This window comes from Ursus arctos, chromosome X (genome assembly GCF_023065955.2).
Source record: "Ursus arctos isolate Adak ecotype North America chromosome X, UrsArc2.0, whole genome shotgun sequence".
In the NCBI taxonomy this organism is placed as follows: domain Eukaryota; kingdom Metazoa; phylum Chordata; class Mammalia; order Carnivora; family Ursidae; genus Ursus; species Ursus arctos.
The window spans coordinates 56,281,805-56,296,025 of NC_079873.1; the positions used below are offsets into that span (position 1 = coordinate 56,281,805).

General features: G+C 55.1%; 1 protein-coding gene across 3 annotated transcripts; it reads left to right on the forward strand.

The window, feature by feature from the left end:
* Positions 1-9,933, forward strand: GDPD2 (glycerophosphodiester phosphodiesterase domain containing 2). 3 transcript variants are annotated; one of them, XM_026485745.4, is made up of 16 exons: positions 3-167; positions 1,815-1,928; positions 2,166-2,269; positions 2,573-2,666; positions 2,827-2,886; positions 3,135-3,233; positions 3,389-3,482; positions 3,634-3,779; positions 3,905-3,987; positions 4,085-4,235; positions 6,339-6,560; positions 6,759-6,907; positions 8,511-8,658; positions 8,799-8,881; positions 9,138-9,166; positions 9,264-9,933. In XM_026485745.4, exons 2-16 carry the CDS (start codon positions 1,824-1,826, stop codon positions 9,314-9,316), a joined length of 1,620 nt encoding a protein of 539 aa, XP_026341530.1. In that variant the 5' UTR covers positions 3-167; positions 1,815-1,823; the 3' UTR covers positions 9,317-9,933. The 3 variants fall into 3 exon arrangements, with proteins under 3 accessions (XP_044235250.1, XP_026341530.1, XP_044235251.1); XM_044379315.3 differs by lacking the exon at positions 9,138-9,166 and having other exon boundaries at positions 1-167; positions 9,209-9,933; XM_044379316.3 differs by lacking the exons at positions 3-167; positions 1,815-1,928; positions 2,166-2,269 and adding an exon at positions 1,985-2,138.
* The last annotated feature ends 4,288 nt before the right edge of the window (positions 9,934-14,221 follow it).

Sequence of the window (14,221 nt, forward strand, 5' to 3'; positions counted from 1 at the left end):
CATAAGCCACACAGCCTCCTGTAGGTGGCAACAGTGCCACCTGTTTGACCGGTGGGGCTGAGCCAAGGATTAGAAGAGGGAGGAGGCAGACAAACTCGGAGAGGAGCTGGGAAGCAGTGCAGTGCAGAGCAGAGCGCAGAGCAGAGCAGAGCTGCCGCTGAGACAAGGTGTGAGGGCTCGGGAAGGCTGGGGGTGACAGGCGGGAATGGTGGGGTGGAGACCGGCTCCAGCCGGCGGGGATCGGGCCCAGGGATTGAACAGCACCCCTGCTCAGCTCCCCTGATCAGGGTTTTCAGACTGCTCAGATCCTGACCCCATCCTACAGACAGCTTCTGGAGGGAGGTGGGAGTCTGGAAGTGTCTGGGGTACAGGGGCAGGACCTGAAGGGAGGCAGGAAGTGTGGATGGAGCCCAGGGCAGGCTACTAGAAGCCAGTCCCGGGATGAGAAGAAGCAGGGGCCTCCCTTTAGGGTGTTTTTTTCCTGGGAGGGGTCTCAGAGAGGGGAGAGGTCTCCTTCCCCCAGCTACAACCCCCTCACCCCTCCACTCCATGCCCTAATCCTCCTTTCCCAAGGCCCGAGTGGGGTAAGAAGGGCAGTTTCAGGAGCAGCCACACCCTCCCTCCTTTCAGGGGCCCGGCCACTGTGTACCCCTCTAAGACTCCACAGCCTGAGGGAGCCCAGATGACAAGGGCTCGTGTCCCTCAGACCACAAACACTCTGGGCTCTTCTACACAAAGTCATCTAGAAACCCATTAGTACCGACAGCCACTAGTGCCTGCACACACACAAACGCTGACACAAATCGCACACCCTCTCAGGTAGGACACACAGCCAGCCTAGTTCGAGGATCAGTAAGCCAGCTAGGTCTCAGTGTAACCCGAAAGCGCAAGGTCTAACAATTCCCGGCCCCAACACAACCACACCCCCCACCACGCATGCACGCAGGCACACACACCTTTGACCGGTATTTGTTGTACTTTCACCCAAGCGATCTCAGAGGGTGGGGCCCCTAAAAGAGAAAAGTCGGAGACTGGGTTCCTGACTGGGGTAGGGGGTATCTGGGCAAGATGACTGGGCAGGAAGGGACACGACTGGGACGAAAGGGCTTGGATTTTCCAGGTGTGTGCGGGCAGGAAAAGGGTTCCTTCGGAAGGCCCGGAGTGACCCAGGCAAACTGTTTCCCTCCAGTCTTTCTCTTACTGACAGTGCCCCCTGCCCTCCGGGAGGTGGAGACTGAGAATCTTTTAGTCAGGGCTTTGTGGTGTGTGCAATCTCTGTATCCATAGCAACTGGCCAACTAGTCGGGCCTTCCTTAGCCCCAGGTCAGAACTAGACCTCTGCTTCAGGTTACTGGCGGTTCCTGGGGTGGAAGGCTCCCCACCAATGGGGCTGCCTGAAGCTTGGCCAGATCTGCCTCAACTTGCTGAACTGAATTTGCCCCACCCCGGGCAGTTTCTCCTGAGTCCCCACCCTTGGGCAAGCACGCTATCCCCAGAGCCGGATGGATGCTGTTAAATGGGGAGGAGTTGGAGAGGGTGGCTCTGCATCCTGCCTGCAAAGAGGCTGGATCTCCTGGGGGGGTCCCACTGACTTTCGGGGTGTCCAGATTCAAGGGAAAGAAAGGCCCCAGAGATTATCCCCCTTTTGCTCCCGTCCTCATCCAATCTGGCACTTCGGGCAGCCCCATGACCCGCCGTTGCTGAGCAGCGGCCCAGGCCTCTGCTCCTCCCTCGAGCTCCTCAGATGCACTGGGAGGGAGGCTGGGATCCGCCTTCTGCCAGGGTCCCTGATGGCTGAGTGTCCCTTCTCCCAGGCCCTCACCATGGCCGAGTCCCCCGGCTGCTGCTCCGTCTGGGCCCGCTGCCTCCACTGCCTGTATAGCTGCCACTGGAGGAAATGCCCCAAAGAGAGGATGCAAACCAGCAAGGTGGAGTAGGGATGGGGGGGGACCGGAAGTCCAAGGCAGAGGCCGCCTGGAGGGGATAAGGAGGCCAAGTGTGCTCAGAGGCAGCTGGGGGGAAGGGGCTTTCTCTCCCCAGGAAGAAAATCTCTCTCTGCAGAGCAGCCCAACGCCTGGCAGGGAGCCCCATTGAGCTGCCATCCGTTGGGGACTCTAAGCTGGAAGTGGGGATCGGCTGTGAGCTTCTCTCCTGCCCCTTTGCAGTGCGACTGTATCTGGTTTGGCCTGCTCTTCCTCACCTTTCTTCTCTCCCTGGGCTGGCTGTACATCGGGCTCATCCTTCTCAATGACCTGCACAACTTCAATGAGTGTGTCATGGACCCCCTCCTTCCTCAGCATCCGTGTTAATCTATGCCCCACCTTGGGACCCCTGGGTGTTCAGTCATCCCCAGCCCTGCCCCGCTGTCCTGCTACTCAACCTCCTTAGAAAATTCCTCCACGGAGTCCCCTCCACCCCGCCCCCCACCCCAGCCCTTGGGGCCCCTGGCCCCATGAAGGGCTTCCCCTCACTCCCTTCTGGTCATCCTTCTGGACCCACCCACCCCAACTCCCCTCAGGCCACTATTAACAGTCCTCCCCCGACTCACACACTCTTGTCTCCCTTCCCACAGGTTCCTGTTCCACCACTGGGGACACTGGATGGACTGGTCCCTGGCATTTTTGCTGGTCATCTCTCTCCTTGTCACATATGCATCCCTGCTATTGGTGGGTCAGGGAGCGGCCCACCTAACCCCCACCCCAGTGCTCCCTTCCTGCTCAGCTTCACCCCCTGGCCTCCAAGGGGAGGGTAGGAGGGAGGCGTGAGCCTGGGAAGCCCCGCTCAGTGACCGGGGTGCTCATTACCGCCACCACCCTCTGCCTCCAGCTCCTGGCCCTGCTGCTGCGGCTCTGTGGCCAGCCTCTGCACCTGCACAGTGTCCACAAGGTAGAGTGGGGATGGGGGTGGGGGCGAGCAGGGGGGCCGCTGGGCCCGGCGCTAGGCCCAGCAGTTCTTTGCCAAGTACCTCAGTACTCTACCCGTGCACTCAAGCTCAGGAGCTGAGTGAACGAAGAAACGTGGATGAGTCAGGGGGAAAGAAGTGGTCCTGTTTTCCTAGAGCGGGGAGGGAGGCAGTCCAGGGAGCACTGAGCCCGGGCTGACAAAGAAGGCCGCATTCATCCCCTGTCCCCCAGATGCTGCTGTTGCTCATTATGCTTCTTGTGGCCGCTGGCCTCGTGGGACTGGACGTCCAGTGGCAGCAGGAATGGCGTAGCTTACGTCTGTCACTGCAGGTGAGTGACTGATCTCCGGTGCCTAGGAGGGAGCCTTGGCCTGAGTCCAACCCCCTGGTGCCCAGGGCTGCAAGTAGCTCTGGACTCAAGTCCTAGGAGGGGGAAGGGGAGGGGCACTAGAGAGAAGAGCCCTCCTCACCAGCTCTTATCCACAGGCCACAGCCCCATTCCTTCATATCGGAGCAGTCGCTGGCATCACCCTCCTGGCCTGGCCTGTGGCTGATACCTTCTACCGTATCCATCGAAGAGGTGCCAACTCCACTCCCCGACATATACCCCCACTGGCCATCGACGCTGCTGCCTCCTGCTGCCTGTTTTACTGCACCTGCACTCTGCTTTCTGTCTCCCCCAGAGCTCACCCACTGCCCTTTCTCCATAGCCTGTCCCCCACCTCCCACAGGTCCCAAGACTCTGCTCCTGTTCCTATTTTTTGGAGTTTCCCTGGCCGTCTACCTGGCCCCACTATGCATCTCCTCACCCTGCATCATGGAACCCAGAGATTTACCCCCCAAGCCTGGTCTGGTGGGACACCGAGGGGCCCCCATGGTGAGTGTTGGGTGGAAGGCTGGCAGGGTGGGGAGGGTCTGCTCCTCCAGGCTGCGGCGATCAGGCCTGTGGGTCTCCGGGCTCCTGCCCTTCTCTGCTACCCCCTTCTCAATCCCCTTGCCCAGCTGGCCCCCGAGAACACCCTGATGTCCCTGCGGAAGACTGCCGAATGTGGAGCTGCTGTGTTTGAGACCGATGTGATGGTCAGGTGAGAGAAGCTGGGGGACAGAGGGACCCAGGAGGGGAGCTCAGGAAGTGATGACCAGTCCCAGAGCTCAGCCCTCTGACCCCCCTTGTGCCCCCAGCTCTGACGGGATCCCCTTCCTCATGCATGATGAGCACCTGAGCCGGACCACGGATGTGGCCTCTGTGTTCCCAGCCCGAACCTCCTCCCACAGCAGCGACTTCTCCTGCGCTGAGCTGAAGAAGCTCAATGCCGGGACCTGGTTCCTAGAGGTGAAGACAGCCTCACAGAAGAGGCAACCACCTGTAGAGGCACCTGCGGGGAGAGTTCATTCACCAATAAGCATTTTCTGAGCCCTGGGCTGAGCGATAGGTATCTAGTGTCTGCCTGCAAGTCCCCCCCTCCAGGGACAGGACAGAGCTGAGCCAGCAGGCTATCAGAATAGCAACACTAGAGTGAACGCAACACCTTTACGAAATACAGAGGACGGAGGCCGCCTGCGTGGTTCAGATGGTGCAGCAGCCGCCTTCAGCTCAGGTCATGATCCCGGGGTGGGGGGGGTGGTCCTGGGATGGAACCCTGTGCCGGGGCTCCCTGCTCAGTGGGGAATCTGCTTCTCCCTCTCCCTCTGCCCCTCCCGTCTGCTCGTGCCCTCCCTCTGTCTCTCTCTCAAATGAATAAATAAAATTGTTAAATGAATAAGTAAATAGAGAGGAGAGAGAGAGCAAAGCCACTCTTTGGCACGGTGGGCGTGGGAGACGATCAGGTGTGGCTTCACAAGAGAGAAGGTCTGAGCAGCACATGAAATGACAATGGTTTTTAAGACGGGCAAAGCAGGGACTGACAATTCTAGGCAGAGGGAAGAGCAGAGGCAAAGCCCAGAGGTATGAAGAAGTGTTTCCAGGAGACAAAAAGTCTCCTTGCTCAGTGCAACTGGGAGATAAAATTCGTGGGAGTAGTAGGATGCGAGACTGGCAAGGCGAGCAGGGGCTTCGTCTTGGAGGGCTTTGAATGCCAGCCCCTTCTAGAAGCACAGGCTTCAGTCTTGTAGGTGACAGAAAATATTCCTAAAGGTACTTTATTTGTTCAGTTCCTCTTTTCCTGATTATAAAAGTAATACACGTTCCTCATAAAAAAAATTACGCATTAGGGAAATAATCTAAACGTTGAAAAGTCTCCCATAATCCAACTCCTCTGAGATATTCGTTGCGAAAAGTTGGGTACGTATTCCATACGTCCATATATATATATATATATATATACACACACACACATACATGTACACACACGTACTTTTCACTTTGGACAAATAGGATCACTTCGTATATTCTTTCGCAACTTGACTAGTTTTTCACTGAACTCTCCGTATGATGACATGTCAGAGGGATTAAGACCAAGGGATGTCTGCGTTTGAGTCCTGGCTTCACCACCTGCTAGCTGCTTGAGCCAGGGCAACATTCCTTAGTCTCTCTGGGCTTCATTTTCCCATCTGTACAATAGGCATCATAACAGTACCTACCTTGTAGGATTATCGGGACGATTAAATAAATTAATACACAGAAAGTACCTCTAACACCGCCTGGCACATAGCCAATACTTAATAGGTGTTAGATAGCTGACTTTGTCTATGTCGGCGACTAGGAGGTAAGGTCGTTTGTTGATTACAAGGGGAGGAGAGGAGAGTGGCAGAGGTTTGGAACAGCCACTAGAAATGGAAGAAGGAGCAAAACAAGAACAAGTAAAAGGATGGTTAAGTGGGGCACCTGGCTGGCCCCGTCGTCAGAGCATGCGACTCTCAAGATCACGAGTTCAAGCCCCACGGTGGGCATAAAGCTTACTTAAAAAAAAAAAATAAAAAGGATGATGAAGTGGCACCGCAGGTGAAAAAGGATTATAGCGACAGTCCACACAATGTGCTCTGCCCCCCAGTGCTAGGGCTGGAGGAGGCAGTTATAGAGTTGAATCACAATTTGGGGCTTGGGGGAGCAGGCCGGACAGGAACGGAGTTGAGGGTGCTGTGGAAAAGTAATTCAAGCTGTGGACAGACCAAGGGTAGGGGACATAGGTGTGACGGAAAGGGGCTGAGGGACCGGGAGGGAACCAAGGGGCCAAGACCCCAGAGGTCTCTGAGACACCAAAGAGAAAATGTAGCAGGAGAGAGGAAGTTAGGAAACTGGGAGGGTAGGCAGTTGGGGGGCTCACAGAGTAAGGTGTTAGACGGTCTGGAAAAGGCCACAGTTGGGAGAAAGAAAGACCCTGGCTCGGAGGTTCCCAGAAGCTGGGCGCCAAGTGGGGGAAATGAGTGAAAATGGGAAGGATGGGGGAATGGCCTAAGGGCTCCTTCTGATCTTGAAATAATTTTCCTGTTCTTATAGAGGCAACCCTTCTGGGGGGCCAAGCGGCTGTCAGGCCCTGACCGGAAGGAGGCTGAGAACCAGACAGTACCAACGTTGGAAGAGCTGCTGAAGGAAGCCGCAGTCCTTAACCTTTCCATCATGTTTGACTTGCGCCGCCCCCCACGAAATCACACATACCATGACACATTTGTGAACCAGACCTTGGAGACCGTGCTGAGTGCAAGGGTGCCCCAAGCCATGGTGATACTGCCAGGACCCCAAGTGCTCCCTCTTGCCCCTCTCCCCCCCCTGCCTTCCCGAGGCCACAGTGATCACCTCCCCCAGGGCCCCATCCCAACTCATATACCCCCTTCTGTGGTCGGACCTCTCTGCCCCTGCCTCCGCCCCTGGAATCCCCAAGCTCTCCCCAGCTTCACACCTATCTTCCCTGAACCACAGGTCCTTTGGCTACCGGATGAAGATCGGGCCAATGTCCAACAACGGGCACCCAGGATGCGCCAGATATATGGACAGCAGGGAAGCAACAGAACTGAGAGGCCCCAGTTTCTTAACCTCCCTTACCAAGACCTGCCACTGTTGGATATCAAGTGAGTGCCAGGGGAAAGGAGCCAAGGGGATCCCATGAAGCTTCATGGCAGGGTGGAGCCACCTCCGGGAGGCCAAAGGCTGTTCATTTATTCACGCATACAACAAATATTTATCAATATGTTTAACACTCGCTGTGTGTCAGGCACTCTTTGTTGCAGGCTTTGGGCACGCGTACTAGTGAAAGAGACAGATAATAAACCGAACAAATTACATGCGTATTGGATAGTGATAAGTGATATGAAAGTAATAAAATGGGGACATGAAGTAGAGCAGTTAGGGTTGGGAGTGAGTGCTCGCAAGGGGCTACATTAGGAAGAGTCATTAAAGAGCTGCTGTCTGGGCTGAGACGTGACCGGTCACGAGCTAATGAACAATGAGAAGAGCTGCAAGAGGGCCAGGAACAGCAGCCGAAGCAAGGGGAAGGTGAGGCTGGGGAGGTAGGCAGGAGCCAAGCTGGGTAGGACCTTGGAGGCCCCAAGGACGACTTTAGCTTTCCTTCTTCTCCAAAGAGGTAAGTAAGTGCAAGAGAGGACAGGTGAGGGGAGAGAGGCGAGAGAGTCCCAGATGTGAGCTGGGTCCCGGCAGCTGACCCAGCCAGTAAACAGGATGGACTGCAAAGCACACAGTTGCCAAGGTCTCTTGTAAGGTCCCTGCGGTCAGGTAGAGGAAAAAAAAAAAAAAACAACATGGCCTGAATGATAGCCCAGTAATTGCAAGTATTTCAAGGACCTTTCCCCGAACTGTCACCATGGAGGGACACACGACATTGGCCTTGGCCCTCGCTTTAGTCTTGTCCTAGTCAACCTCAACTGCTGATCATGTTTCCAAAAGACATGAATTGGTAATGAATACACTGGTGATGAAACCGAGGCCCCAAAAGGCCTAGGCGCACTAAGACGAGAGACCAAACGTACCAAGAGGAAACACAACAGGGATAGATGTAAAGACCTCTATTTGCAGTCCAAAGGAAGCTCAGTTGCACAAAGGCAAGAGAGGAGATACTGGCATTCAGCAGGAACATGTGCAGAGAGAGGCCAGGGCTTTGACTGAATAGTGTGCATAATGAGTCATCGGTGGCATGTGACATTGCCAACACTAACCCAACCCGTGCCCAGAAGCCAGGAGGAGTTTTGCTGTACTCAAAGCTGGTCCAAGCCCACCTGGGATACCATGTTCAGATGCAAGCCCCCACACTCCGAAAGGAACATTGAGAAACTGAAGCAAGGTCAGCTTAGACGAGGTTTGGATGGCGAAGGGCATGAGAAGCCAGGTCCCCAGGCCTTGGTTGAAGGAACTGGGGCTGTCAGGCGGCCTGGGGAAGGGGTGACTCGGGGACGTGCTCACCTGTTCCTCAGCCCTCCAAAGGGCTGTCCTGGGACAAAGAAGAGAGACACAGATGGCAAAGCTAGGATCTGGAGGTGGGACCCACCAGGAGGCAAAGTTCAGCCACGCAAAGAAAATCACTCTCGGTCGGGGGCTGCTATGTAAAGATGGAACTGATAGCTCCCTGGCAGCGACACTGTAGCTTCAAGCGTGGACGGGGGCTGCGTCCTGTGCCTCGTGCCCCATGACCCTGGAAGTTCCTGTTTCCCACCTCCACAGGGCACTACACCAGGATAATGTCTCAGTGAACCTATTTGTGGTGAACAAGCCCTGGCTCTTTTCCTTGCTCTGGTGCGCAGGGGTGGATTCGGTCACCACCAACGACTGCCAACTGCTGCAGCAGATGCGTTACCCCGTCTGGATTATCGTAAGGGCTCTGGGACTGTCACCCCACCCCTTCCTCCCCACGGCCCTGCTTCTCCTTAACCCTGGCCCTCTCTTCCTTACGTATCCCGCTGCCCGCCACCGCCCCCCGCCCCCGACAGGTGCCTTTTCCTCTTCCCGCAGCCCCCTCAAACCTACCTAATGATGTGGATCATCACCAACTGTGTCTCCACCCTGTTGCTTCTGTGGACCTTCCTCCTCCAAGGGTGAGTGCTTCACGTCTCAGCTTTCTGGGTCTTCATTCTCCCCCAGGGTCCCAGTGACAGTGACGGGGCTGATTCACACTCATGTATGCTGCCTGGAGCGTGGGGTTGGGTCTGTTTGGTTCCTTTGAGATTCCAAGACCCTCCCTTATACGCCAAATTGGCTTGAGCCTGGGAAAGGCAGTGTGGGGGAACGTGGGATCAGAAGGTCATGCCTGAAGCTGGCTGAACTCATGATGGGAAGCTTTTCTCCCTTTAGGAGATGTAAGAAGGAGAGAGAGAAAACTGGTAAGAACGTTCTCCCCTCACCTCATTTTTCTCCTCCTCTAGCCTGCCCTTCGGTCACTCCCTATATGTCCTCCCCTCTCCCCACCCCCTGCTCTAGGCTTAGAAACAGCAGTGCTGCTGACCAGGATCAACAATTTCATAATGGAGTGAATGCCCAACCCTGGACCCCCACCAACCAGAGTCTGAGGCCTGTCTGGATTGACTAACAACAAGGAAGGGAGAGTGGCTGAGTGGGGATGGGGTGGCGTAAACTTTGCCAACAGAAGGTTTTGAACTATGAGGGCCCTCTCCACACATGGTGGGCACGCGGCAAGCTTCCATGGATTCTGGCTCCCCTTAGGCTTTTGACCTGAGGTCGTTGGGAAGACAGTGAGGCATGGGCAGTTTCTCCCAAAATGAAACTAGAACAGAGGAAGTGGGAAGGAGGTTGCCGCGATGTTTCAGATCTGTGTGCACGTGCTCTTGTGTAGAAGGCACAGGGTGTGTCAGGGATGGACCAGCTTGGACCAGTGACTGGAGGAGATGACAGAAGGGCCTTTTCTGGAGAACTAAGACGATGGAAACACCAATCCCACTCCATTCACTGTCTCTCCTGATCCCTGCAATTTAACTGCTTTCCTGCCTAGATGCTGGGGGCTAAAGAGCCCATGTAGCCATTTAATTCTGTGCCTATAGGTGGCTTTTTGCTGTTCACAGCCTTTTCTTCAAGACAGGTTGGCTCCTCCTATGTTGTTAATCTGTTAACTCAATGAATTTAACTCCTGTTTGGTCGTGGTCTGATCTTTTCAGCGCGGGGTGGGGGGGCTTGGTGGGGATGCACCTACCATGCCGGTCCTATGTGACATGACACTGAGGGGTCATCACGGGGAGGTTCGGGGACTGGAGGTGGGAGAACCATCTGTGGGACAACGAAGGGCTGCAAGAGGGGAAGCAGGAGGGCAGCCACCGCGGGGGACCTTCTGGGTGGCCGAGGCATGCTGCGCAGAGTTGCGTTGTAGCTCCACCTTGTGGTCACCTGCCTCAAGAAGAACGCCGCGTCAGTCGTCACCGTGACGTATGAATGCCACCTGTTTTCCGTGCCGGTTGGGTACCTGTGTCCTTGACTCTAGACCCTGAGGGTATAATCCGATTTCCACAAGTTTGCGCCTCTCTGAGCTGCTGCGCGCAGGGTCTGGTTCCCAGGCCCTCCTTCCCCTGGAGGAACATGTTCCCCAGTGTGTTTGCTGCTCGTCAGGTCCTGGGCTAAAACACTTAAGGTGACCAGTGAGGAGCTGACCTAGGATGAGGAGTCCGGTAGAAGGGGGAGGGAGGGGCCGAGGCAAAACCCGGGACCGGAGCGGGCTCTGTGGCTGACTCTTCAGTCTCCCACCGCACCAACATTCACCCCGGTTCGTGTCTCCACACGAAGGGAAATCGAATTAAGAGGCTGGAGAGGTCAGAAGATTCGGTTCTCAATTCCCCTCCTCCCGCCAGACTGGGACCTGGAGCACCACCAGCCCCTCGGGACAAGACCCTACTCGATTGTAAAGGCAGCCTCCGGGAACTACAATTCCCAAGATACCCCTGACCACTTCCGGTCTCCGGATTGACGGAAGCGAGTTTGAATTTGTATTCCCGCCCCCTCCTCCTCCCGGGCCCCGCCCCTTCCCTTCTCACCGCCCTGCCCCCGCCATGCATACACATGCACTTACGTACACAGGCCGCCGTCCAAGCCAACATACCTGGCCTGCAGCTGGCGCGGTGGGAGGGGGCGCCGGCGCGCGATGGGCGGGGAGGAGGTGGGCGCTTCGGGAGGCCACGCCGCGGCCGCTGTCTGGTCCCAGTCTCCTCGGGCGTCCACGGCACCTTGTAGCGGTCAGGTCTCCTTCACACACTACCCTTTCAAGCTGCATTTCCTTAGTTTTCCCTGTTCCCGATCCGCCCCTCAATCTGACCGACTGCCGGCCTCAGCTCTGGGGCGCCCAGCCTGTCAGGTACCGCCAGGCTCTCGCGTCTCAGCGCGCACCTCCACCCCGCACCCCTCCTTTTCTGTCCCCTCCCAGGCGTCCAGCCTCGCAGCCCAGGAACCTCTTCCTCCCCTCCCCTAACGACCCAATCCTGACAATCTCCAGGCTGTCCAGCCACCGTGGCCTCAACTTCTCAGCTCCCAGGCTCTCAGCTGCAGTCCTGTAACCTCAGAGTCCAGACTCCTGGCCAGAATGCCAGGATCTAGTCCCAGGCCCTTGAGTCCTCGTCCTGAGCCTGCCACTGCCTGTCCTTACCGTCTTCCCAGGAGGACTGGACAGCTATGGCACACTTAACTTCTATGAGGCCCTGGACTGGAGAGTGGGACTGACGAGGGTGGAGGGCCTCAGGGAGCTGCTCATTGGGGTTGGGGTGCAGTTGCTCTCCGTTATTTTTAGCTGCTGACTCACAGCTCCTGGCATCCGGGTTTGGGGCTAGCAGGCTGGGCTAGGGGGCTATTAATAGAGCTGAGGCACAGCCCCGACCCAGTTCATTTTGGAAGCACAGGGAGCAAGGAGCCTCCCTCTTTTCACCATGCCAGGTGGAGATGTTGTGAACTGAGGCAGTGGCTGAACCAGTACCTCTCTGGCTATCAGTACCTCAGCTCAATATCTCTACCTTGGAACTCTAGAGGGAAGGCCCACGACAAGACTCCCGGGCACAGCTCTCCCCTCAGTTTGCCGTGCCTCGGGGCTCTGCCACAATGAACGTCCTGTTGTACTAGCTGAGACTGAAGACACTAGTCCCAAGTAGAACAGTGATTGTGGCTATAGCCTTGGCCTGCCTGGACCTACTCTTGGGCTAGAATACTAGGTTACTAGGAAGAAAAGCTGTGGATTTATGGTCCCCAAAGGCCCTCATAAGGATGGGGTGTTTCATCATGGTCCTAAGAGAGGGGGCATGGAGCGGAGAATTTGCTAGTCCCAAACTAGACACAGCACTAGAAAACAAGCTGAATTCTGTGTTTACCGCTTGTCGATTCTTTTTCTTTCCATCTTGTTGGGATCGGTCCCTACACACAGGGGTCAACAGACCTCAGGATCTCTCCCAGCTCCATGGACAAACCTAATTTGGGAAAGCCATGGAGAAACTTGGCTCCACCAAGATATGAATGATTTTTTACATACTATTTCTACAGAGACTTTTTATTTCAATGGGCTAACGTAGGAATTCCCAGGGTGCCTGGGTGGCTCAGTCCATTAAGTGTCTGCCTTTGGCTCAGGTCCTGATCTCAGGGTCCTGGGATCCAGCTCCTGGGACCCAGCCGGGGTCTGGCTCCCTGCTCAGCGGGGAGTCTGCTTCTCCTTCTCCCTCTGCCCCCCCCCCCATGCTCGCTCTCTCTTTCAAATAAATAAAAACAATATTTTAAAAAAATAAAGTAGAAATTCCCTAATCCATACATTGGGAATGGTGGGGAAATCTTGATACTTTACTGGACTACTCACCAAAATTATTCCCACCCACACCCAATTTGCTAGAATTGCCATTCACCAAGGATGCACACCCACAACAATGCCCGCTAACTTGTAAACCAGAAACTTCTGCCTTCAAGCGACCCAGATCTCCAGCTCCCAGGTGAGACCAGAGGGCTTTGGGGCAAGGCTGATTGTTTCTCCACACACAAAATCTACTTTGTACACAGCTCCACCTTCAAGAATGAGCCCAGATTATCAGACAGCACCTGCCCCAAAGGGGTCATTTTGCTGCGGCACCAGAGAGACGGTGGGTGGGATGAGAAATGGTCTCTTTCCTCCTCCCAGATCCCCTTGCCTACTCCTCCTCAAGGGGCTTCAGTCTCTGCGCAGGCCTCCCGGTTGCCTAGCAACCACAGCCGCCTGCAGGGGCGCGGGCCTGCTTTGGACCTGTAGGGGGCGCCTGTCTCCCTGGTGCCTCGGGCTGGAGCTCAAGCACTTGCGAGGGGGTGCCAAATGTCAAAGCGTCTCAGGGTTGACCAGGTCCTCCCAGCCCTCCTAACCCAGTCCAGTCTAAGTCTCTCTGGAATGAGTGGGGAGAAGCTCACTATGATTCTAAAGGGATTTTACTCATATTCATTAAAAATGAAAAGATGAAAGGGGGGGGGAGGGAAAGAGGGCGCGAGAGTGAGCGAGAACGAGAGCGAGAATCAGTCAGTAAGGATGGGGCACGGGGAAGGCATGTTTGACCCTCTGCATTCTCTCCAGGCTTCGCAATGTGTATGCCTCAATCAGAGCAGTTCAGAGGGCCCAGGCTATAGGGGACTTTTTTCCTGAGCCACTTTTAGGATGTGGGACAAAAGAGTCTAGCACTCTTTTTGTCAATATTGTCAAACTGCTGAGCATGTAAAAGACTTCAAGCTCCTGTGTTACCAGCCTAGCCTAGACTTGGTCATAAAGAAACATATTAATTCATTTGTTCATTCAACAATAATAACTAACCCTAACCTGTTGTGTACCAGGGAAGATGTGAAATGTTTTACCCTTAGCCCTCACCAAAACCCTATGATTATTTCCGTTTCACAAGTAAAGAGACTAAAGCTCAGAGCATGTTCAAGGTCACACGACTAGTGACTGTGTTGGGTATGACTGAGCAACCAGTGTGTGCCAGGGTCTAAGAATACAGAAGGCAAGACACCTCTCTCTTTTCACTACCTAATGAACACCTAATCACCCTTCAGGTCCAAACTAAAAATGTCATCTCCTTTGTGAAACTCTTCTTAAGTCCTCCCCCCACAAGGAGAGTCAATACCTTCCTTTTCTGTACACCCCTCGGAAATGGCCCTTCTCACGGGACTGTGATGATCTGCTTCCACATTTCCATTTCTCTAACTTTGAGCACCTCAGTGACAGGGCTATTTCCAGTGTTTACTATTCATCTCCATCTGGATGTCTAATAGACACCTCAAACTCAACATGTCCAAATCTGCACATCTGATCTCCCCCACCCCCACCCCCCAAAGAATGGCCACTCCTAAGGCTGTCCTCATCTCAGTCAATAGCAGTTTCACCTTTCCAGTGGCTCTGGCCAAAAAGCCTTGGAACCACACCTCATATCCATTCCGTCAGCAAATCCTAG

Excerpts from the sequence above, each read along its gene's own strand:
- GDPD2 (XM_026485745.4), top strand. The coding sequence starts at position 1,824 with ATGGCCGAGTCCCCCGGCTGCTGCTCCGTCTGGGCCCGCTGCCTCCAC. Across the intron at positions 3,234-3,388 it reads GCTTACGTCTGTCACTGCAG|GCCACAGCCCCATTCCTTCA; the intron begins GTGAGTGACTGA and ends TCTTATCCACAG. Across the intron at positions 6,561-6,758 it reads CAAGGGTGCCCCAAGCCATG|GTCCTTTGGCTACCGGATGA; the intron begins GTGATACTGCCA and ends CCTGAACCACAG.